Genomic DNA, 24,636 nt, shown 5'->3' on the forward strand with positions numbered 1-24,636 from the left:
GATAAAGTGGTTTAAAGGTCACACATTATGCTCATGTTCAGGTTTAAAATTGTAATTTGGGTTATGTTTTAATGAGTGTCATTTTTATATTACCTAAGAATGAGCATTTAGGGGGCGCCTTTAGCTCAGTTGGTAAGGCGTCCCCCTCCTGGGCCGGGCCCAGCAGCAGACCCGGGTTCGATTCCCACCCGCGGTCGTTCTCTGCATGTCACTCCCCTCTCTGCCCCATTTCACCTCTGTCTCTCTGCACTATCAATAAAGCATAAAAATGCCCAAAAAATATCTTTAAAAAAAAAAGGAAAAAAAGAATGAGCATTTAATATCAACATAGGAGGAAGCCATGTTTCTACAGAAAAACTAAATTTGTACATTTTAAATATAGTGGGTAAACTAAATACTTAAATTGTACTTTTATTGTCAAAATTGTGTTTTTTTTTATAGAAATGGTGAAATTGTCTCCTCAGGAATTAACTTGTACAAATGTGTGTCGACATGAACGCGTGAACGTGTTTCAGCCTAAATGTTTTAACAAAGGAGAACCAGAACACAGTAGAATGAATAGAAAGAGTACACACAGTATAACAAATAAAAACAAAGTGGAAAAGTACAATAAGTACAACTTATTATATGAAGTACTTTGTGTTGCCTTTGCTGTGTATACAAAGTGTTGTATAAATAAAGTTTGTTGATTGTTTGAATGTAATTAAATTTCTATTTTGACAACACTTTCCTGACTCATATATTGTCCTCATATGGAGGGTTGTAACTGCCATAACATTTATATATATATATACTGTATATACATTTTAAGCAGGTAGCTACAAGGTAGTTTGTGTATGAGAACGTTTTTACCTGCAGCAGCGTCTATGCCACTTTAAAACCAAAGAGAGAGGCCCACATATGGAGGCTCTCTCAATCGGCTCTAATGCAAAGTTCTGGTTAAACATTGGCCCAAAGTTTGCCTTCCGCCTTCTGTTGTTTTTACACTAAAGGTCGGCCAATTGTTGCAGCCATTATTGACTTAGTAATTAAAGTATTTTAACGTGGGGATTCTGTAATCATTACATATGCCGCCATCTGTCCCCGCGCCGCTGCATGAGCACATGAAATGGATTTTTCCTCCTGAGTAGATAACGTATAAAAACCAATCAAGAGGGAGGGAGGAGGGAGCACGGCCATTCATCTAAAGGTGTCTGCCTCATGCCAATATTTGAACTTATCTGGTTTTTCATTAGATATTCAACAGTGGCCTGGCAGTTTTATCCATATCTGATTTCATTCAATACATTCTTATTTCCTAGAAATTTCATGGAAAATGCTTTTTTTTAGGGATCTGTAAAATTAAGTGTTACCATATCAGTTTTTTCAGATGTCATTTTAAAGTGGGAATGTTCAAGTGGAGTGATCATAAAGGGTACAATTTATAACATTCATGCTTCTCCATCCTTACAAGTACAAGAAAAAAGTTATTGGTTTAACAGTGGAAAAAGTGTTTAAAAAATCATATCAAAATAGGAAGATACTGAATTGAAATGTTTTACATCCATTTCAAGAAACAGGGTAATTGTGTCATTGCCATACAGTTGTTCAGCTCAGGGCTTCACTCAAATTAATTTTTCTTCTCAGTTTAGTGAATTCAAAAGATTATTTTTCCTCTGATAAATATAGATAAACACACATTTTCAGTCTCATCATAGTATGTTCGATCAGAGGAAACTAACCACTCAGCCTGTCCCTTTTCAGCCTACTTACTCTTACATTTTTTACGACGTCCCATCTGCTCCAGTGCCGACAAACTCAAGAGGAGACATGTTCCCGTGTTTAACTGAGGTCACCATGGTGTGGCATTAACAGCTTTCACTCAGGCGTCATCCACCAACCCTCCCTCTCTCCTCTCTCCCTCTCTCTGTGTTGGTTCTTGTCACATTTTGGTAAACACTTTTATCCGTCTCATATCTCCCTCCATTGTGCCATGGACAAACCAAATAATTACAAATATAAAGCGACCATCTTTGAGTCACGGTATTGTGTGTTCCATCGTGTAATCTCAGGGTTCAGCCATTAAAGAGTCGTGTGTTTAACGCTCTGACATGAGGTCTTTGAAACGGAGGAGATAAGGATTCTATTGGGTATCATTTACTGGAAGTCAATCTGCTGCAGAGGCAGACAAGGACAAGGATACAAACTGTTCTGTTCATGTTCTCTATAATTATAGCAAATAACTAAATGGTCAAACATGCTAAATATAAGCCGCATGTACTGTACTTGTTAGATTCAGATACATAGTACAAAATATAATTATGTAACAGAATTATATGTTGGTACCAGGTTAAAATAAGTGTTTACTTACCGAGAAGTATATAAAGTAAGTGAGATTAAAACCCACCGTTAAAGCTGCAACATCAAAGTCATGGACATATTATTATTCATTCATCTGAAATCGACTATATAACGTAACTACTACAACCTTTACTTTTAGTACTTTATCATGTATATTTTGTAATTTTACTGAAGTAAAACATAAAATGGAAGACTGACACAATTGTGACTAATAAAGATTTTATTTACAACATTTTGCATTTACATTTTTGATTATGATTTATCAAACTGGAAAGAATTACAGATTAGAATAAATATATATATCCTATAAACTGTGTCATAGTTTGTATGTTAATTACACACGTTTAAATACAAATAAATATCTTTACTTTGTTGGGCATAAAACAATTGGCAGTTGTCATTTACGTCATTCTCAATAAAAACAGTGTTACTATATACTGTACATATTTCTCTTGATGCAGCAGTGTCCTTAATTCTTTCACTAAGGTTTATACTTTACCTTACAGACAGTATGGCAAATGTTAGTGTCATTATACTCCCCCTGTTCCCATGAAGACAGTATTGATGGGAGGCAGTGACGACACCAGGTCCTGAACCTCTGAAGATGTCGGCACGCGCTGCTGAGAAAGCAATGCGTCCTGCGAGGTGAACTGAGACGCAACTCCAAACATGCACGGAGCAGATCCTGACGTGGAGAGGGAATGATCTGAGCAAGAAAATACACAAATGAAAAAAGTTCAATTGGAAGGGATTTTGCTTCTGTTTGTTTGTATTTGATTTTTGCCACTTTGGGGCAGCGGAAACAAGCTGTCAACACAGCATTTACATATTGAGTGTCACACTAGCCATACACTTACATACTATTTACCATGCCAGAAAAAGTTTTAGGATTGTTACAATCTATGCTTGTCAAATGCAGTATGCCAAAAATACCTGGATGTCCTACTACATTCGGTCGCATGGAACATCCTAAATCTTTTTCTGCCATACTTAATAGCAGGGAAGTTTGGGGATGGAAAGAAGGGTGTGTGTTATCCTGCCGACCTGCTGCAACTTCTGCCTCAGTGAAATACGTAGTTTTCCGTCCCGGTTCGTCCAGGATGTTGAGTGGATCGTGGACCTCAGAGTAGTTTGAAGGGAACGGGCGCAGACTGCCGACGGTGCTGATGACGGACACGTGCTGGTCAACCAGTGATGTCATGCGCTGGCTGTCAAGGTAACTGCTGTTGCCATAGTAACCTACCACAGGTGAAAAGGTTGGGCTTTGAGTGACTGTTTTTTTATGTGTTCATTTCTGTTTGGAAAAAAAATATGTTTTTTTTTTTAAATAGTGAATTTTTAACCTCTGCAAATCTCTAAAAAGCAGATTAGAGATGGATAAAACCACCTTCACCTTAACTTGAAGGGGTCACACGTTTTTGACTGTCCTTCATTTATATACTTTTGACTCTTTATTGATGAGACTACTGTGAAAAAACCAAAGCCAAGGTTTGTCAGCATATTTCTTAAACACTGAAACTTATTCTGAAAAAGTTTTGCATAAATACATTTATGTTTTGCTCAGATTAGTTAAAACGTAGACACATTTATTCATCCATATTTACTCCAAAAATTGCAAAACAAAGCTTTTTTTTAAATGTAAGTTATCAACAGGCAAGGTTTCATGATGATTTCTATAAGTTAAATAATTTACCCTATTAATTCCACATTATAACTTACCGCCGTGTCCTGTAGCAGAATACGTTTGTCCCTGACAGCCTCCGCCCACGAAGCCGAACCCCTCAGCAGACTCCATGAGCTGAGCCTCCAGCCCCTGGTCCGTCTGGACAGGGTCTGGGCCTGCGCTGTAGCCGGACGCGGGTCGACCCACCGAGCCGTACGGGGTGAGGGAGCAGGTGGTGCTGTTAGAGGACGGGTGATGACTGTAGAACACGTCTTTAGTGAGCTGCTGGTCGTTGAAGGAGGGGTACCGAGAGAGATGGTAGGCCAGCGATGAAGCCTGGGACTGAACCGAAGCCAAACACTGACTCTGAGTCTGAGGTCTAAAAACACACACAAATAAACCCTCAGAATATTTAAAAAAAAATGATTTGTTGTCAGGATGAATTGTTAGTTGTTTGCTCGTAAATCGAAATTGGTTACTGAGCCAATAAGTTAATAATTCTCATTATTACATTAATGGACAGATGTCAGAGCGGACAGCCTGTCTCATAGAGAAGATTATAGGGGTTCAGTGCCTTGCTTAAGGGTCAGGAAGTGGACTGGCACCTCTCCAGCAACCAGTCCACACTCCAAGACTTCTCCATGCTGGCCTTGAACCAGCGACCCTCCGGTTTCAAACCCAAGTCCCCACAGACTGAAATACTGCCGTCCCCCCACAGCTGTGAAATGTCAGTAAAGTCAGACATGCTGTAGTTGCACAGCACTAAAGATGCTATATGAACTTTATGAATCTGACCTGAGTGCAGGCTGGTAGGTTGATGCTGATGAACCGCTGACTGGAGGGAAGTAACTGGAGCTGTTCTGAGGTAAGCAGTGGTACAGGGTCTCCGGGTATGAAGAGCAAGGGCCGGGCTGCGTCATGGCAGTGAGAGCAGACAGGCAGGAGGAGGATGTGGAGTTGGAAGAAGCAGTAGAGGTGAGTGGTCTCCCTGTCATGGGCCCCTGGTTGATGACAGAGCCTCGGTGCACTAACGCTGCTGGAGAGATAGGGGGCGTCATGAGCGGTCCGCTGACCTGAGAGAAGTCCATCTGACCACCTGTGTTTGAGTGTGTGTGTGAAGAGGGAAAATATTCTTAGCATCTGGGACAATTTTTCTATTAACAATGAATGATCCATATAGGGCTCATATCAGTCTCAAAATGAATACATGCACACAGAAGGATTCACAAATATATTTTGTGATCTATATGTGATTGGTGGGAAATGAGGGAGACATCTGATTGGCTACTGTTGAAATAAATGCATTTGTGTAAGATTTAAACATTCTCGTATGTATCAGAAATCTTTTTGTGATGCAAATGCATTATAATAATATTTTCCTCTACCTGACACAGTGAACCCAACCGACTCTGTCCCCTGGTAGATGCCGGCGCTTGTTTCCAGACTTTGCTGCTGATTGGTGGAGAGAGACATGTAGGCGTGTTCTCCCAGAGACTCGTTCTTCACCGATTGGTCGACGGCAGCGCTCACCTTGTTGCGATTGGCTAAGAAGCAGGAGCTGGGGGAGGCCATGAACGCTGCTTTACTTGCATCTGAAAGAGACAAAGTAACATCACGTCATTAACAGCAACACCTATAGTTTTTTATATCAAATTTAATCCTATTTTGTTATATTTAATTCAACTGACGGAAGCATTATCTTGGTTTGAAAAAACATAATATAATGTTTCAAATTATTTAAAAAAATAAATTTTAAATTAGAATTAATACAGTGGTTATCTTACAACATTTTAACATTTTTATTTTAATGGGGTTTGTCTTCACTATGCCCATGATGGTAAAATAAAAATTCAAAATTAAAAGAAAAACTAAATACCCCAGCACACTTGAATTAAAAGACTTAGCTTTAGAATAATAATAAAATAATAGAGAAATAGCTTTGACAACAACAAGAAGTCAACGTTGTCTGTACAATAAATAAATAATTATTTTTCAAGCCGACACACTTTTGTTCAAAATAAAAATCCTAAACAATTGTAGACTTTCTGTACATTTACAGCTGAAATTCTTCAGTGTCAGTGTCAGTTTTGATGCTTGATTGATACCTGCATTTTTCATGTATTTGTCCAGTAGGTTCTGCAGGTCCTGCTCCTTGTCGTTGTTGAACTGAGTTTCCAAAGCCAGTAGGATGTATTCGTCTAACAGCATCCGGATCAGGTGGAAGGAACCTGTCCATGTCAAAATACAAGGAAGAAGAAAGAGGTCATGACAGAACTACACCCAAGTTTTCAGACATTCTACTCCTTGATTCCAGCTGAGCTCACTCACTGCATTTTCTTCTTTATCTACTGTTAGTTTGACCTTTATTAATAATAATAACTTTTTTTAAAACACTTTTTCAAATTCCACATTACAAAGCAGCATAAAAGGACACTCATTAGTAATGCAATTTAAAAAAATACAGCTAAAAGCAGTTTGGTGTACATAGAAAAATAAAATAAGAGAATAACAAGAGAACTGCATTTTTTTATTTTAATAAAAGTCAGCTCTGGTGAATAAAAAATCACTGATTTTGACAAAAAGTGATTTTGACAACAAGTCAGAATTGCTGACTCCAGATAGATAGATAGATAGATCCTTTAATAATCCTTTACAGGAAATTACAGTGTCACAAACAGCGTATGGACAGACATTACAAACACACATTCCCTCATAGCTAAAATACTTAAAAAAAAGATAAAAAACAATAAATACAATACTATACTCCACCTTTAAAAGAGAATATTGACTCAACAGACCTGATTTTTAGATCAAGCTGCTCTATGTTTGACCTACAGGGTCGCAGGTCGCGTTTGAGCTTCACAGAAGGAGCCACCAAATGGTTTGGTGTTTATTCACATACACATACTTTCTGTGTTCGTGTGTTTGAACAGAGAGCACGCGACCCACAAGATAAGACTTTGTTTAATCAAGGCGAGACAGGCCATTACAATTTATGGCGCTATTGTAGCAATCTGCTCTGAGCTGGCTTGTATTAGTCTTGTGTGTGTGTTTGTGGGTGTGTGTGTGTGTTTGTGTGTTTGTGTGTGTGTGTGTGTGTGTGTATGTGTGTGTGTATCCTGTAGACTAAATGATGGGAAAGAAAGGAGCACAAACTTAATTAGCTGACTGACAGTTATTAATTCCACAAACAATAAGCTTCATGTTTTCATTTTAATCAGAATGTGGCTTTGATTAATTGTTTTTTAAAATTGCCTGATTAACCGCTTTACTGTTATCAGTTATAAACCAGTAACCGATGACAGCGGCTCAGAGGCCAAGAGATGAGAATGGGATTGTTAACGGGCAGCTTACAGATGAGATAGTGTGTGAATGTAATCGTGGCTTTGAATATATAAGGGTAAAAGAAAAACCATATATAAAGGTTAAAGAAAGTTGTTTTCAAAATACTCTTTCACTCTGTGTCCGGTCAAATAAACAATCAGAAGGGGGGAGGGTGTTTGGGGGCTGTGCTTGTGGTGTATTGGTTAGAGCCCCCCCCCTTTCCAAATCCGGCCCGGGTCGTTTTCTGCATGTCTTTCCCCTCTCTCTGTCTGATTAAACTGTCTATTAATAAAATCAAAAGTGCCCAAAAATAATCTTAAATCAATAGATAAATCGGACGTATAGATTTTTCAACTTAACAAATGTTCTCACCAAAGCTGGAGGCGTTGTTGAGCGTGAGGTTGTGCATCACTCTGGCACCAAAAAAACTCCAGCGTAGGAGGAAATCCTGAGCTCGCCTCTTAACCGACCGGCCGCTCTGCTTACCGGGCTGATGGCACACACACACACACAAACACACACACACACACACAAACACACGCACACGCACACGCACACGCACACGCACACGCACACACACACACACACACACACACACACACACACACACATTTGTTTGCACAACGGGACATTTGCAGGACAAATAGGAGCACACACGCAGCAGCAGGCGAACAGCTGTTACCTTGATGACTTTATGCTCCACCACGGAGTCTAGCCACTCGATGAAGGCCTCCACTGTGGCGTTCTTCCTCAGCAGCTCCTTCAACTCCTGAAAGACGGTGATGGAGTCATCTGGAAAAATAAGAAAAAAAAATTTAACTTCAGGAAATTGCAAGAATACCATTATATAAAATATACAATGGAGTCGGTGATTCTGGAGAACGTTGTTGTCAAAATAATCTCTTGTCAAAAAATCAGTTAATACTTCTTCAAGATATGCTGAATGTCTGTACTGTGTGCACTGCAAAACACTTATGTAAAAAAAGGAAGCCCACCTTAGCTAGCTAGTTTACAGAGCCTAGGCCATGTATTAACACTGGATTTTTTTTGCCTTTTTTGAGTGATTTTGAAAACAAGCATTCTCCAGAATCGCTGACTCGTCCCTGTAAGCAAGTCTCATTGTTTTGAAGTGAATTGTCAATTCAGGTTAATTTGATCAAATATGAACTTGATGGTCAGTAGCTGCCTTACACTCAGAGTAGATGTCTGGATCTTGGTCTCCAGCAGTGTTAATGCTGAGCAGAGGCTGAGAGCTGATGCTGCTGAGATCCACATTGTCGATATCCAACACCATGCTGTTCACTACAGCCTGATCAAACAGCGCCGGGCGGGCTATCTGGAAATCATGGGGAAACGGATGAATAAATACAGTGTTATGTATGTTATCTTCTGTTCTTTGGTTGATCGTTGTACCTGTGCCAGGTGTAAGAAAGAGGTCTGTCTCTTCAGGGATGAAACAAAATGGCGCGCTATGGGCAGTTTCTTGGCTGCAAGGCATTCTGGGAGGTTCTCCAGCGAGGAGGCTAGCCAGTGCTCCCAGTGTTTGGCAAAGTTGCGGATGTCTGCCAACAGACTGATGAATAACATGCAAACAGATCAGGATCAGGAAGGGTTTCATTGGAAATTATCTTTTTATCAGGAAACCTGGCGTCACAAAGAGCCTCAGAAAGTCATTTGACAATAACACATGAAGTGAAGTTAAAGTGACAAACCTTTCAGGCATCTCCTGCATTGTAGCAGGAATCAGAACATCTGTTAAAACCTGAGAAAATAAGGAACTCATTAGTTAAACTATAAGCAAACTACTGTATCTAATCAACAAAGATCTCCTCTTTATCAGCTTGGTCATAGTCATGTGTTATGCTAAATTGTCCCTAGCCCAAAGTAGTTAAAATTATTCTCGAATACAAACAAATACAAACTTCCCATTTATTGAAATATTAAGCAAAAAATGCCATGCAATAAGCTGAAAAAAATTATATATTTTAAGTCGTGGCATCAGTTCAAAATATCCATTAAATTATCTATCAACATTTTATTGATGATAATGGGTTGGATTTATGTCTCAAAATGTCTTAGTTTGAGACATTTTGTACACATTATTCTTTAAAAAATACAGAACTCCATAAACAGCATTTGACAACAACCTTGTAGAGAATGGAGTCACAGACGCAGAAGATATCGACTATAACAGGGTTTTCCAGCAGCGGCAGCAGGTGGTCGGGCATCCCCTGCCAGAAATGCAGCAGGAAATTCTGAATCTGGAACAAGAACAGTTGAAGAGTTGATTCCATTTGAGTGGTAAAGGTAAACTGTTGGAACTTTCTTCAGTGGTATATGAATAATAAAATGCTATCATGTGACTGTAAGTATCACCTCCTCAAAGTTGACATTAATGGCGTTGTCCAGGATGCACTGGCAGTGTGTTTTATACATCATGATCAGAGTGTCCACCTGCAAAAAGACGATAAGGAAGAACCAATCATTATGTGTGTGATGTCACACTAGTAAAATGTAGGGTTAGACAGTGAGACCATAAAACACTCTTTCTGCCTTTTCTCAGGCTAGGATGAACCGATTTAAAAAAATGTTGCACATTTATACTAAATAGGATCTCAGAGTTCAATACACCTTCATATTCCCACCGGTGAAGTAAGTCTTTAACAACTATTGTCAATGTCATATTTTTACAATTAAGTACATTTGCGGTAGGTAGTATTGTATGTGTCAAAATTAAGATTAAGTATATTTGACATCTTGGTTATTGGTTTAAAATTAGAAAGTATTTTCTCAATGCAGCAGGTATGAGACCATACCAAGCTTTTTAATTGTTTACAATAAATATAAAATAAATCTCAAAATAATTTTATGTTTATCACCGATGATGGAGTTTTATGGCCATCTTAAGGGAAAAAGCCTTTGACAATATTGCGAGAATAAAGTCATAATTTTTCAATTTGGGCGTTATCACCAACCTTATCTCTGGAGATATTTCCCTGCAGCAGAAGATGCTGAGCGTTGGGGAAGTCCGGGAGCAACGTTCCGGTTTTAGAGCTCAAAGAATATTTCCTGGTAAAACCTCCCTGAAAGATACAGCAATGCCAACCCATTGTCATTTTATTACAATGTCAAGCCATTACATTTTTAATTCAGGAAGCAAAACACTGATTTGCTTTTTTTAGTCTGGTGTTTAGTTACTTTTTAAGTAACACATTTTACATTTTCACTTACCTCGTTCTTGAGCTTGCTCCCTGAAAATCTGTGAACAAAAAGAAACAGATTTGACCACAGATGTTCACAAAAAGCTTTGATCAACAGGGATATTAAAACATGAATATATGTTGTAAATCATATTTCGACATTGAAATCTTGAAATATAAAGAAAATTCTCTAAACACGGCATTATTTGTGCTGATACAGTATATTAAAGAAGAAGGGGGAAAAGAAGAAGAAAAAAGAGAAGAAATCATGTTAATGTTTTGTTACCTGGTCAAACCTTTCCCAGAATAAACAGAGTGGTAGTAAGCGCTGCTCTCTTTGATGCCAATCCCATAGTAGTGATATCTGTCAAGATGAATACATCAAATAATAACCATGAAGTCCAATGACCATGAATGATATGTTTTAAACAAAATGTTGGAGCTCTAAGTTTGTGTATGTGACAACTTTTTAATTTTTTTCCACCAAAGTTCAAAAATATGAAGGTACCAAACTAAGAGTGAATGCTTGCAATTACTTTGAGTGTCCCCGGGTGCCCAGTCTTCTTGTTGTGAGGAGAGGAAACTTCTGTCTAATCGTCTGATAAGGAGAGGAGATTAAACTCTTTAGTAGTAGTAAGGTGTTTTTACAGATAGATACATGTTACAGTTTCTGATTGTATAGAGAACCTTCTGGCTTTCTATACAAACACTCACACACACCAACACACACACACACACACACACACACACACACACACACACACACACACACACAAACACACAAACACACACACACACACACACACACACACACACACACACACACACACACACACACTCACACACACACACACACACACACACACACACACACCTTTCCAAAAGTAGCAGCACAGGCCGGCTCCAGTTTCTCCTTCCTGCAGAAGTCCAGGTAGTGAGCGTAGAGGATACATCGAGGCAGACACACTCCTTCACACACTATGTAATTCTCCTCCAGCCTGTTGAGAAACAGAGTTGAAATGAGGAGACAGAGAGCGAGGGGGGATGACACGCAGTAAAGGTCCATAGGTCGGATTTGAACCCGCAACCATTGCAATGAGGCCGGAGCCAATATAGTACAAGCTCTATCCACTACGGCACCGGAGCGCCCCATAGATTTTCTTCTTAAAAAGCATGCAAACAAAAATGCATTTTTAAGACCAGTAAATTGTATTTTTTTCATTATAAAATGAGAAAAGGCTGCATACAAAATCTGATCTGTAAATACTAAATACTGCAGGATGGAGGTAGTGAAGTTACTGTGATTGTACTATATGCATGGATGCTTCCGGTGCTCTTACCACTGTAGAGTGAGCTGTGTCTGTTTCTTCTTGTCCTTGATGATCTGACTGATAGTCTTCCTGCTCTGTTTGATGGTCAGCTCTGGGTTAAAGTCCACCAGGTCTGTGTCTTCCTCTGACGACGGCGTCTCATTACTGTCCTCCGCCTCTGAGAAAACACACACACACACACACACACACACACACACGCACGCACACACACACACACACACACACACACACGTACGCGCACGCACACACACACACACATACATACACACACACAAATATAGAGTCCATAGTTCACGAGAGGATAGTGCTGCTTTTTTCCTCTGTATCTTTTACGGGAAAGCAAAAATATTGGTCACCAGTTCACGGACTGATTAGAATGGAATCAACAAAAAGCTTTCCTACCTTGACATTTTGATATAATTTACACAGAAACTGTTTTTTCCCACTGCCACAGTCTAAAAATTGGGGAATGTAAGTCAGTGCATTAACTTAAGTACAAGTTTGATGCACTTTTACTTTACTTAAATCTAATATGGTTGAACCACAAAATCTAGAATTTAGAACTGCATTTCATAATAAACTCAGTGACAATATTTTTTTTGTTGCCACTAATTGCTCTAAAGTTCAGTCTTGGACAAATGTGTCTTCATCATCATTCATAATCACTTTTAGGCCCAAAAAGTTTAATACAATGTTGTTGTAATAGCACCACCATGTGGTACATTTGTGTCACATTTTTTTTTTTACCTCAACAGATTTGAAATCTTACCACAGAGAAACTTTAATGTTTGACTCCCAGTGAAGTTTATTTCAAAACAGAAGAAATTATAGTAAAGAGATGAGAAGGATATTTGTATAAAATATATAGCTTACATTTGATTGGCCTGAACTCCCAACAAATATAAATGTATGTTCAGCCGCGGAAAAAAATAAGAGACCAGTCTGTATTTTTCTTCAATCTTCATCTCTACATTACTTCATGGAAATGCTCTTAATGACAATATTTTTATTGTGAATTTGGTAGAAATGTTGTCAGTAGTTTATAAAATAAAACCAAAATGTCCATTCTACTCAAACATGTGCCAATACATAGTAAATTAAGACAATGAACATTTGGAGTGGTCTCTTAATTTTGTCCACGGCTGTACAGAGAAGAGTTGCTTCATTACCTGATTTAATCCCAGATTCGTCCTCCTGATGAAAATGCGTCTGCTTGTTAAAGTCCGTACACATTACCTCTGGAGAGCTGCATAACGTCTTGGTTAGAGAGTGGATCAGAAATACTCCATCGCGGGCTGAAGCCTCACTGCTGCGTTTCATCGGCATAGTCACATAAAATAAATGTTGAATAGTGACGAAGAAAAAGAAGAAAAAAACAACAGTCCACTTCCGCTCATTTGGTCCTGGAGGTCTGTGAATCAGGTCTGCAAACAATCTTTAAATCATATTACTCAAGCCCAACATCACACAAGTCCAGAAAAATATATTTAAAAAAGATTTCTAGGTCCAGCATTTTTTCCATTTGATCTAAAGTTAAAACATAGTGGTAACGCTGCACTGTGGATGTACCTGAGACTAGACCTCAGACTAATATAGCCGAGCTGTGGGAAGGGCAGAGTTAACGAAGCCGTGGAAGGATTCATCATATTGACAGAAGACTGGGGCCTAATCCAGGTTACTAATGATTAACAGAAAAAAACCCTCATCCATCTGTCCATCCATCCATCCGGCCTCCCACAGTCAGCAGGCCCTTCAGACAACACTATACATGCTTAAAACCAGCAGGGATTCAAGAAAGTTATCTTTCACTCTTTTGACACCTGTTTATGTCTTTTTTGGCTTAATCTTAAACTCAATTACATTTTTAATTTGCCTAAAAAAAAATCAAACAATTTCCTTTTTGGGGTTAAAAAAACATTTAAGAATCATATATACAAACAAACAATAAAACATTAATTATTTAAATGATCGATCATCAAAATTGTTACCATTTTATCATTTAGGCCTCGCTATTGTTGCAGCTCTACACTATTTTAAATAATGCATCTTTATTTTTGTGCTTTTATTTTTTAAACCTACTTTGTTTTAACCATAAATAGGCTTACTGTCAGTATCATAACAAACCCCAACAGAAAAACATTTGAACTGAGCAAGTGAATGTCATATTTATACATCTCCATGTACACTGGCGCTTATATCTATCTATATTTTCTTTATAGGTCGATGGTACCGTAGGCCTACGTAGGCTATTTTTGTGATGTGTTTACCTCCAGCTTGTGACGAACATCTCTGACCTTTGGGAGAAGCCGGAAGTGAGGTCAGACCATGGATCATGCACGTGCCGGTGCCGCTGCAGCATCGTGAGTTACCGGGAGATACCTGACAGGTCCATGGACAAGTCTCACGTGAGGCGCTACAACAGGTAGGAAACGGTCGTGACTGAGGTAACTTTAGTCTAAACTATCAACAACTAACTGGTGCTCCCGCGCACTGACGGTACATTTAGACAACCGAGTGTGGCGGAGGCGGGAATATGAAGTTTGCTAGCTCTATGCTAATTGTACTGCTGCTATTGCTAATGTCAAACTAGCCTAGCCTGCACGGCCCGCTGAGTCACTGGTTAGTCCTGTCAACCTCAAATGCGTCAAACGGACACTGTGTAATGCAGGGGTCTCCAACAGGTCGATCGCGAGCTACCGGTAGCTCGCGGGCGGGTTTTCAGTAGCTCGCCTGATAGGTTGACCGACTTGTAAAAAAAAAAAAAAAAATCTTTTTTTTTTTTTTTTTTTTACAAGTTAAAAATCTGATGAAGGTAAATGCACCTCTTCCTTCCCATGGTCAAAACTTTGCGATTTGCGGTAAATAAATGTTCACATGTGTCTCAAAGCGTTTCTCTATCAGCTGGTGTGTGTGCTGCTCTGCCGCTCTGCATGCGGCCATGCATGACTACGGCATGCACTGTCTTTGACCTTTGCATAAATGTATTTAATCATTTTAAGGGGAAAACACATTTTATTTATTATTTCAACTATTGAGTTATTTGTAAAACTGCCTGCTAGTGTAGCCATACAAGATGTATTTTCTGAATTTTCAATGCTGCTTTATTTTTACGTTTTAAATTGGGAAATACATGTTCCAAAACGACCAATAACCTCTGTATTTAAAAAGAAATCAAGCAAGTAGGCTAATAATAACCATTAATGAATTATAGGTTATCACAGTAGGCCTAATTGTCCACAATAATCTCACAACAACCCCCTATCCAAAAAGGAACTTTAAAAATGTACAACTGTAAGGTCAGTTGTCTGTTTTATTCAAATAAGCAGTTGTTTATTTCTGTAGTGCGTATTGGCATCTTTGAGCAAAATACCCCCAAAATTTTCAGCACGCCGCGCCGCGCCTCCTCCACACCTGTGTGGTGACCACCTTCACTAAGACATTTCCTGGGGCAAACACTGTTGCGTCACAATAAGAAGTGTAATAGACATTGATGTCAATTTTCAGTGATATGTGGCCCACAAAAAGTGTAAAGTAATGTGTTCTTGGACCTTTGATGGGAAATGATTTATGAAAAGCATTAGGTATGCAATTTCACACGTGTTCAAACAGAAGCTTAATTCATTTGATGTGTGCTATGTAAATAAATATAAGCGATTTGATACAAGTAGCTCTTGGCCACTTACATTTTTTCAAAGTAGCTCTCAGTTGAAAAAAGGTTGGAGACCCCTGGTGTAATGTAAGTGTTTGAAACATGGTTTAAAATCGCATTTTTTGCTTTGTGTGTTTTACTAAAGTTTAAGCTAGTGAGTGCTAAAATGGAGAATAAATAAGCTGCTCACTTAGCTACCATTTGTAATTTAGGCCTAATGCATGACAGTTTTTTTCTAGGTTTTTGTTTGCTTTTTTTCTAAAAGAAGTGACAGATCCACAAACATTTCTTAGATGCTAAATATAACCTTTATGTGTAGGAACTTACATTACAATATGCTAAATAGGGTATAAAAGTAATCTCTCACCATATCCTCTTCTGCATGGTCCTGGGGAATATTTGACACTATATTGTGTTATGTGCATCATCTCAAAATTCTAAATTGGGAACTTTTGAGTTTCAAATATTAAAAAAAATGACAGACGATTTCTTTTGACAAGTGCTCCTTATTCACTGGCCAGTCTATGTAGCCTACAACATGCTCAGCTTGGAAATAATCTTGAAATAATTCCACTATAATCTATTTAAAAAGCCATATTGCTATACCAGATGTTTTCACTGTGTTAAGTCAAGTCAGTTTTATTTGTATAGCCCAAAATCACTAAACAGGCCGGTTCAACACACGAAAGAAGTGCTCAAAAGGAAAGATTAACCAATATCAAAATTATGTTTCAAAGTGAAGTATTTATTACTTAAGGTTATACAAATGATATGCTGCACATAAGCTCTGGGTTTGTTCATGTGTGTGTTTTTTTTTAAATAAAATTATTTATATCTACATAATTTTTCCTTCAGGTTCTGTTTGGGATGTGACCGCTACTGATTCTGTTGCCATGCAGTCACAGCTAACCTCCAAACATCAAAGGTAAGCAAAGCAATGACTCAAATGTAAATGGATGCTGGCATCTTCTTACTTATACTAGAATGATACTTGAATGAAGATGAAAAAAAAAAAAAGTTTAATAATTGTTTTATTTCAGGATATTATATTTTTTTGTGTTTTAGCGACTGTTTTAGGAGTAAGACAAATTAAAATTAAAAACGTAATTTCCATTTATTTGACCTTCACTATAATGTTTTTTGTTTTGTTATTTACATTCAACATTTTGCAGAGGCACAGGTAAATAAACACTTAGAAAACAAGGAATTAACAACATGCATAAACGATTAAACTCCAAAGACTTTGACAAGAGAAGGCGTAAAAAAAGAAAAGATCAAAAGTAAAATAACAGTGAAAAAGATTCTGTGTTATGGGCAGGTTCAGGTTATCAACTGACTGTATGTGTGCACAAGTAAATGGAGGGAGCCAAGCCATGGTTTTATCATTAAGGTCCATAAATGTATTGAAGAAATGTTTCCCATTTTAAATTATACTTTTAGAAATAGAAATTTCCCAACATAGTGAAAGATAGCAGTTTAAGAGCCACAACCTTAGAAAGAAGATTAAGGCTGTGGTTGATGGTGTAAAGGCCGACTATCATCGTTGGACAATCAGTTTTTCTACCTAACAGTCTCCTAGCTATTGAAGAAGTCTGGGCCCATTTAGAGGGAATTTTGTCATCCACTGGAAAAGGGCATCTCAACAGAAATAACTGAATGGAAAATGGAACATCGTTTTTCAGCATTTTTCACAAGTCTACTGTAGCTACAGTAACATTGTAATTTGTGTAATCGATTCTAATAAATATAAACTAATAGCTCCCTAAAATGTAATACCATACACAAGGCACAGGCAAAGATCCTGTACTGGTTTTACTATAATGTGCATTACATTTACTGTCTGCCATGTTATTTGAGTTTACGAATTACAACGGTTATTCATAGTGTTGCATTTTATACGTGAAAATTTAAAAAAATCACATGATGACTTACATTTATGATGATTCATTAGGTTCTGGAATATCAATTTACTGCTATTTAAGTATAAATCATGAACTAAGGACTTATTATGAATTTTTCATTTCATTTTTTTTTCATTTAACTTTTATTTATCCTCGAGAGACCAATTGAGGGGTGACCCTCATTTTCAATGACGTCGAGTTCAAACAAATTCAAAGGAAAAACAACAATACATTAACAATATTCAACGCAAATACATCAAATACACAACAACAGGTGAAGAGAAAAACAATTGAAACATTTACACAGTGGTGAAATTCAGTGGTAGCAATTAAAATTAAATGGGTGAGAGTACAATATAGCCTAATTAAAACAGTTACAGGTAGAGTTTGGCAGATTTAAAATAGTTTGTTTAAATTGGTTAAAGGATATGAAGTTATTTAGTTTAATTTGTTGCTGTAAGTTGTTCCAGGAGTCAGGGGCACTGAAGCTAAAAGCTGTCTTTCCTAGCTCAGACCGGGCTTGTGGGACATAAAGCATACATCATACATACATACATAGAATACATCAGGCTCTGAAATAGTCCATATTATACAACTCCTTGTGCTTAAACAAATAAAGTCTTAAACTCATCAAATGAACACTTTTTGAATGTTAATAATATTAGTAATTTTAATTTGCAGGTCTCCACATTCTGGTCCATCTGCACCATGTGCCCTGTGGCCGGTGGACCTCAAGTTAACTCACTTGGACTGGAACCCTGAAGCAACTCTGATACACTTCCAGGGACAGTACCTAACAATATGTGAACTTGACTATAACATCTTGCAAGGAGAAATACAGAACATACCAAAGAGTAAAGCTTCAGTGAATGTTGGAGAGTTTTGCCTCGTAGAAGATTTGACTTCAGCCCGTTGGTACAGAGGAAGAGTTCAGAACCGAAAGCAGGACTTGTTTGATGTTTTCCTCATAGATCACGGTAATGTCTTGACTGTGGACAGTGCCCACATATCTACCTGTTCAAACGACCTGTTCATCCTGCCTCCCAAGATAGTTTGTGGCTTTCTTGCAAATGTACTTCTGCTTCAAGGTTGTTCTCACTCTGTAGTGGAGGATTACTTTGCACACCTGATTGGAAGACATGTCACAGGTTACATCCAAGCCCTCCTGCCCCACAAAGTACTCTTATTGGAAGCCTCTGACATCAACTTTGACCTTGTTAAACATGGCTTTGGGAGGCATGTCGACACAGACACTTTCCTCCTCTTGGTGGAGATGCTCACAGAGGTTCCGCTCAAACAAAACAGTGAGCCAGTTCCAGACCTACTCATTGAAAAGCCAAGGGGACAAGAATTTATCTTCAAATCGTCTGGTTTGCAGGGATATGAAGACATTCTATCATTCTGTGGACCTAGATTGAGCTGTGGAACACGGGCCAGAGTACGGGTCACTGCTGCTGTCAACCCTGGGCTGTTTTGGTGTCAGAAGGCTAGTATGGAAACAGATCTTTTGGAAATGTCAAAGAAGCTGGCTGCAGTTACAGAGTACAGAACCAACGACCACTATCAAAAAACTCAAGACAATCTGGGTTTATTGTGCTCAGTTAAAGGTAAAGATGGGAAATGGTACAGAGGCTTTGTGCAGTTTCTCCCAGTCAACTCTCAAGTTAGAGTTTTGTTCATTGACTACGGATTCTATGAATCTGTCAAAGTTGAGAATGTCCACAGGTTGCCACACGATTTCTATTCCACACCAATCATGGCTTTCCCATGCTTGCTCCCTTGCCTTGGTGAGGAGAATGAGGCAGTCAAAACTCAGTTGAGTTTTCTCAAGGCAGGCTTACTTGGAAGAATGTTGGATGTGGAGATAACAAGTTTTGATGAAGCACAGAATCTCTACTCTATCACAGTTATTGGTGCTAAAGATAATCATGTTGAGGAACCAGAGCCCATTCAAGAGCTTCCAAGAGTGAAGGTTCAGTCAGTTTCTGAGAAGGAGGATTTGTCACCACAGGGTGGCTATTTGTGCATTCAGACAACGATGGGTGAAGCTTTGGGCACCACACTTAAAGAGGAAGAGGTGCAGGTAGACTCTGTCTTTGTGGGCTATGTTGAGCATGCCCTGAATCCAAACCACTTCTGGATCCGAACACAAAAACGCAATGACGAGTTTGAAGAAATGATGAAAAATATGGAAAATCACTTCAGTCAAACGAAGCTGGATGAAGACGTATTGACAAATCCTAAACCTGGGACACTATGCTGTGCAGTGTATGAGGAAGACATGCATTTCTACAGGGGGTTAGTGACAGACACTCTTGAGCATGGAGCTGAGGTTCTTTTTATGGATTTCGGCAACATTGAAAAAGTGCCACACATGTTGATCAAGAAGATACCAGAGAAATTCACCAGTCAACCGGCGTTTGCATTCTGTTGTACTCTTGTTAATGTTTATCCTTTGGATGAAGTCTGGACCGCTGTCATCTCTGATTTTTTCAAAAGAGCTGTGTCAAACAAAGCCCTGCTAGTCAAGGTTGTCCAGATGAGAAAAAACAAATGTGTCGTTAATCTCTATGAGATGGGAAGTGAGAAAAATCAAAGTATCTCTGAGCTTCTTATCTCTTCAAATCGAGCTGAATACTGGAAGGACATTCCCGTAGAGCCTATGGTTCTGAATAACACACGTGTGACAGGAAAAAACCCACAACGCAGAACATATGGCGTGAAATCAGACATCAAAGTGGATACAGAGCAGCTGTGGGATTGTGAAGAAAAAGAGGAAACGTCCAAAAATGACATTGAAAAGGCCAAATCCACTGCTATCTTACAAGACTTGGAACAGGGACTGGCAACAGAAGTGACAATTTCAACAAAGCTCCTGCCAACAATGTGTCCTCCTGAGTCTTTTGTCTACTCCTCATTTGATCTAAAGCCTGGAAACGAAGAACAAGTCTACATCACCCATGTCAGCAGCCAATGGGAGGTCTTCTGTCACCTTGAGAGAAACTTTGGAATCATTGAAGAGCTCGAAATGAAAATCACAAGGGAGAGTGAGAAAATGATACAAGCCAGTACAAGAGCTGTTGAGTCGAATCTGTGTCTGGCAAAATACTGGGATGGCAAATGGTACAGAGGCTTGGCACATCCCCTTCAGTCGCCTCAGCATCTCAGTGTGTTTTTTGTGGATTATGGAAACATAACCATATCAGAGAAAACACAAGCCATGTTTATGCCAAGAGACTCTGCTGATTTGTTGGACACGCCTATGCAGGCTCTGAGATGTAGCCTTGCTTCAGTGTCCAAGGAAGAGCTCTATTCAGATGTCAAGGATTGGCTTGATGATGCAATCCTCAACAAGCAAGTGAGAGCCGTCATAGCTGGGAATAATGAAGACGGCTCAATAAATGTTGAACTGTTTGATGGAGATGTTAACATCAATGAGAAGGTAAATGAGCAAATTCTCAGCCTTTTACCTAAACCTGATACAGTTGGGAGTTTTGACATAATCAGCGGGACAAATCACAGAACTGAGCATGGAGAAATCAAAAAACCTCCCATCAAGTCCAAGAGTAAATTTAAAGGACAGTCTTCAAAAACTCAGACATCAAATGCCCACAGAGGCACTCAGGTTAGGAGTGGACCCCACATTAAGAGGGAAAACACAAAAAATTATGTCCATGATAAAGCTCAGACGAAGAAAGCAAAAGTAAAACTACCAAAAAAGGAAGATTCAAAGAGCAGTGTCGCTTTAAAACCTCAGACAAACTCTAAAGTAGAACAGCAAATGGAGTTCTGCGAAACAGACACAAAGTCTGAAAAACCACAGTATACAAAAGACACAAAGATCCCTCAGAAGACATGTTTGGCCCATGTGAAAGTGAGTGCAGGTTTCAGGGCAAAGTGTTTTGTCTCCCACATCAACTCTATGAACAGTTTTTTCCTTCAAATGCCAGAGGATGAACCTGCCATCTTGAAAATGGCTATAGATCTTAACTCAGACATCTTCAGAGATTCCTTACAGAATAACACATCTTTGATACAAATCAATGACCTTGTTCTGGCTGAGTACGAGGAAGATGGTGCTCTGTATCGGGCTGCTGTGAAGGACAACGAAGGAAGTTCCTGCTTCAAAGTGGAGTTTGTGGACTACGGAAACCCAGCAGTCATTGGGCAAGACAAGATATACTCCATACCAGAAGAATATCTCTCTCAGCCAAGACTCAGCATATCATGCTCCATGCTTGACACCAGCGCGTACGAAAATGATGCTGCTTTCACGGATGCTGTAATGGAGAAGCCTCTCATGGTTGATTTTGTCCGTCAATATGAAACTCATTGGAAAGTCAAGCTTGAGATTGATGATGGTGCCGTTGGCCTTCCAGTGGCACAGGAAGTTGCAGTTGAAAGTAGCACTGAATCCGAAATGAAAGAGGAGGCTTCTGTCAGTTCATCTGAAATGGAAGACGTGAGTGAGAATGAAACGACTAAATCTGAAATAAATGTGACTACTGTTGATCGTGAAAACATGCTCAAACCACAACCTGTCACGACCAAAGTGAGGGTAATAATCTCCAGGCGCTATAGAAGACCATCCACCAGAAACAAGGGTAATTCTAAGAAGACACAAAGGAAAACAACAAAATCCTCTGTCAAAGTGAAAAGTGAATGGGCAGATGTAGATGTTCAGCAAATCGCAACCTCATTGCAGCAAAATGAAGAGATGGTCCTATCACCTGCTGAAAACAGAAATGAGAAAGCAGAACGGCATTCCAGCTTGGACCCAAAACCGCCTCATCAACTTGTCTTCGCTCCTATTGATATAGACAAATCCTATTCAGGCTTGGCTGCTGCAGTGACGACTCCCTTCGAGTTCTGTGTGGTTCTGGATGATTTGCTGCTCGTCATGAACAAAGTTTCAATGATGTTGGACGACCTCCCTTCAGAGATGACTCCTCTTCCCGAAGCCTACATCCTCCCCGGCACCTGCTGTCTGTTGAAATCCGAGTCCAAGAACAAGTGGTGTCGGGCCGAAATCGTTCAAGCTGACATCACGGCTGTGCTAAACCTGGTGGATTACGGCCTTTACGAATGCATACCGTACGAAGACTGCTCCAACCTGAAATCGCTGCCAGAGGAAATCATGAACCTCCCAAAAGTGACATATCCCTGCATCCTGAGAGGGGTAAAGCCAGTTGGAGTGGACGGACAGTGGACTGATGAAGCATCAGTTTTTTTCCAGCAGTGTTTGTACCAGAAAAACCAGATCAAGATCTTCTTCAGAGAGTTTGTGTCAAACACACAATGGAAGGTGGACATTCTGGCTGATGGCGTCCATATTGCCAAGGAGCTGGTAGATGCGGGACACGCCAGTTTCATAGACATCATGCTAGGACTAAGGTACGCTCTTATCACTTTGTACTCATGTCATTATTACACTGAAGCAGCTTTTAATCTGCCCTTTCCCCTCTTATTTTTCACTTTTCATAATTTATTTGAATTGTATATACAGTGAAGGAGTATAAAAAAGTTTTTCTTTAACATGTTAAATCCCTTGTTAATTTCATTACCAAAAGCATAGTATGGGATATCAAAGGATTGAGACTGTACTTTAACTTGGAACAATCACTTTTTTCAACAAACAAAAGCATGTTTTAACACTTTGAGTAACAGTTAATTCATTAATAACAATTAACTCCTCTTTTAAAATCAGGGTATTTTTCATTAAACATCTGTGATATTAGAAGAAAGCTCAAATGTGTGCTTATTTTTAAAGAAGAAAGCTTACCTTATTTCTGATACATTCAGGTTCCAGGAACAGAGCCCCTGTAAAGCCCCCCGTCATAGCCTGGAAAGTGATGAAGACTGTGGCCAGGACGATGAAGGCTTTGACCAGAATTCTGAACTTTATGAGTCTGTTGATGAAGCAGAAGGGAAGACGGCGCTCAGCGTGGTGTCTGGACCTCGAAAATGTAAGAAAGTTCAAACACATTTTGTTTATTTGAATCAAGTAAAAGTGTAAGTTGATCACTGCAAAACATTTAGAAGCTGCTGATTTCCTTCATAGGGAAGATTTCATCTTTTGGCATTGTGGCACAAAATATCTTTTTGGCAGATATAGACAAACAAAACCCATATTATACACAGTACGGTACAGGATTATGTTTAATGTTTACATCAGAAGTTTTGCAGTACATTAAATACATAAAAAATAAATAGGTAACTTCCCAAGGTAGGTTTCCGTTGTCAAAGTTTTTACACTAGTACTTGAACACACCATCATATACCACATTTTCACAAAATAATTCATAATATGACCTGTAAAAGTCCACATTAATAAAAAGATAAAGGTTCACAGTCACTAACATCTTTTGTAGTCTACAGATATATTTTAATACCATACTGAAATAGCCTGAAACTACTGGAAACCTGAAAGCAATGAGAAATGTGTACATCAATCTAATCCTCCACTTTTAGCAAAATGGTTAGTAGTTGTGTACAGTCACACAACAGTAAAGTTCAGTGTGGTCCTGTCACTTTGTTTTGTTCTCTTCTGTTACAGGCTTCCTGATGTGAAGGCAGCCTGGTTGTATCATGTTGCTAAAAGGAGCAGCTAAGCCCGGCAGCAAGTTTACAGGATGAAGCAAATCCATCTCATCCACAGTCGGATTCATTCAAGTGAGATGCTGTGGCTGAACATTTAGCCTTAGCCTTAAAATAGCAAGAGCTACATTTACAAAAAAGATTTATTACACTTGATGAACAATACTATTGTTAAATAAGATGACTTTAAAGTAAGGTATGGTGATTTTTTTTTATTATATTATTTACTTAGCTTGAGTGCCTTTTTTTTTTTTTTGAAGAGTTGTTAAATCAGAAAGCACCATTTTATTTTCCTTGCTGCACAAGTGATAGTTCAGATATATTTTTTTCAATGGCCCCTTTTTTTATTTGAATCAGGTGCTCTTCTAGTGCAGGGTCTTTACATTATTTAGGTATTTATGTTGATAGGTGTTCAGTTATTTTTTTTGCCTGTGAAATTGTTCAAATAGTGCCTTGTGTAAGAAAAAAGTTCAGTTTAACAGTTAGGGCTATAGTGTTTTCATGAGGCGACATACATATAACGTTTTCAAGAAGATATTTTGATTAATAATTTATTTTGTTAGTCTTTATAGGAAATGTGTAAATAGTTCTGTTATTTTGAGTTTTTTGAGCCTTTAAAGACGAAGAAAAA

The 24,636-nt window shown here is 38.8% G+C and overlaps 2 protein-coding genes across 2 annotated transcripts; one reads left to right on the forward strand and one right to left on the reverse strand.

Annotated features, from left to right (window-relative positions):
* Positions 1–2,870: 2,870 nt before the first annotated feature.
* On the reverse strand, positions 2,871–13,184 carry rfx6 (regulatory factor X, 6; the record flags this gene model as incomplete). The annotated part of the gene is made up of 20 exons (XM_080047858.1): positions 2,871–3,046; positions 3,385–3,579; positions 4,060–4,382; positions 4,799–5,099; positions 5,389–5,595; positions 6,109–6,231; positions 7,700–7,817; positions 8,010–8,119; positions 8,519–8,663; positions 8,741–8,900; positions 9,040–9,089; positions 9,475–9,588; positions 9,704–9,781; positions 10,303–10,410; positions 10,559–10,586; positions 10,814–10,891; positions 11,064–11,125; positions 11,402–11,525; positions 11,868–12,015; positions 13,028–13,184. 20 exons carry the CDS (start codon positions 13,182–13,184, stop codon positions 2,871–2,873), a joined length of 2,805 nt encoding a protein of 934 aa, XP_079903984.1.
* A 1,064-nt stretch (positions 13,185–14,248) lies between these two features.
* tdrd15 (tudor domain containing 15) lies at positions 14,249–23,978 on the forward strand (the record flags this gene model as incomplete). Its single annotated transcript, XM_080047501.1, has 4 exons — positions 14,249–14,280; positions 18,090–22,802; positions 23,211–23,374; positions 23,965–23,978. The coding sequence occupies 4 exons, from the start codon at positions 14,249–14,251 to the stop codon at positions 23,976–23,978; spliced, it is 4,923 nt and encodes a 1,640-aa protein (XP_079903627.1).
* Positions 23,979–24,636: the final 658 nt, after the last annotated feature.

This window comes from Ammodytes marinus (genome assembly GCF_949987685.1).
Source record: "Ammodytes marinus genome assembly, chromosome: 19".
Lineage (NCBI taxonomy): Eukaryota > Metazoa > Chordata > Actinopteri > Uranoscopiformes > Ammodytidae > Ammodytes > Ammodytes marinus.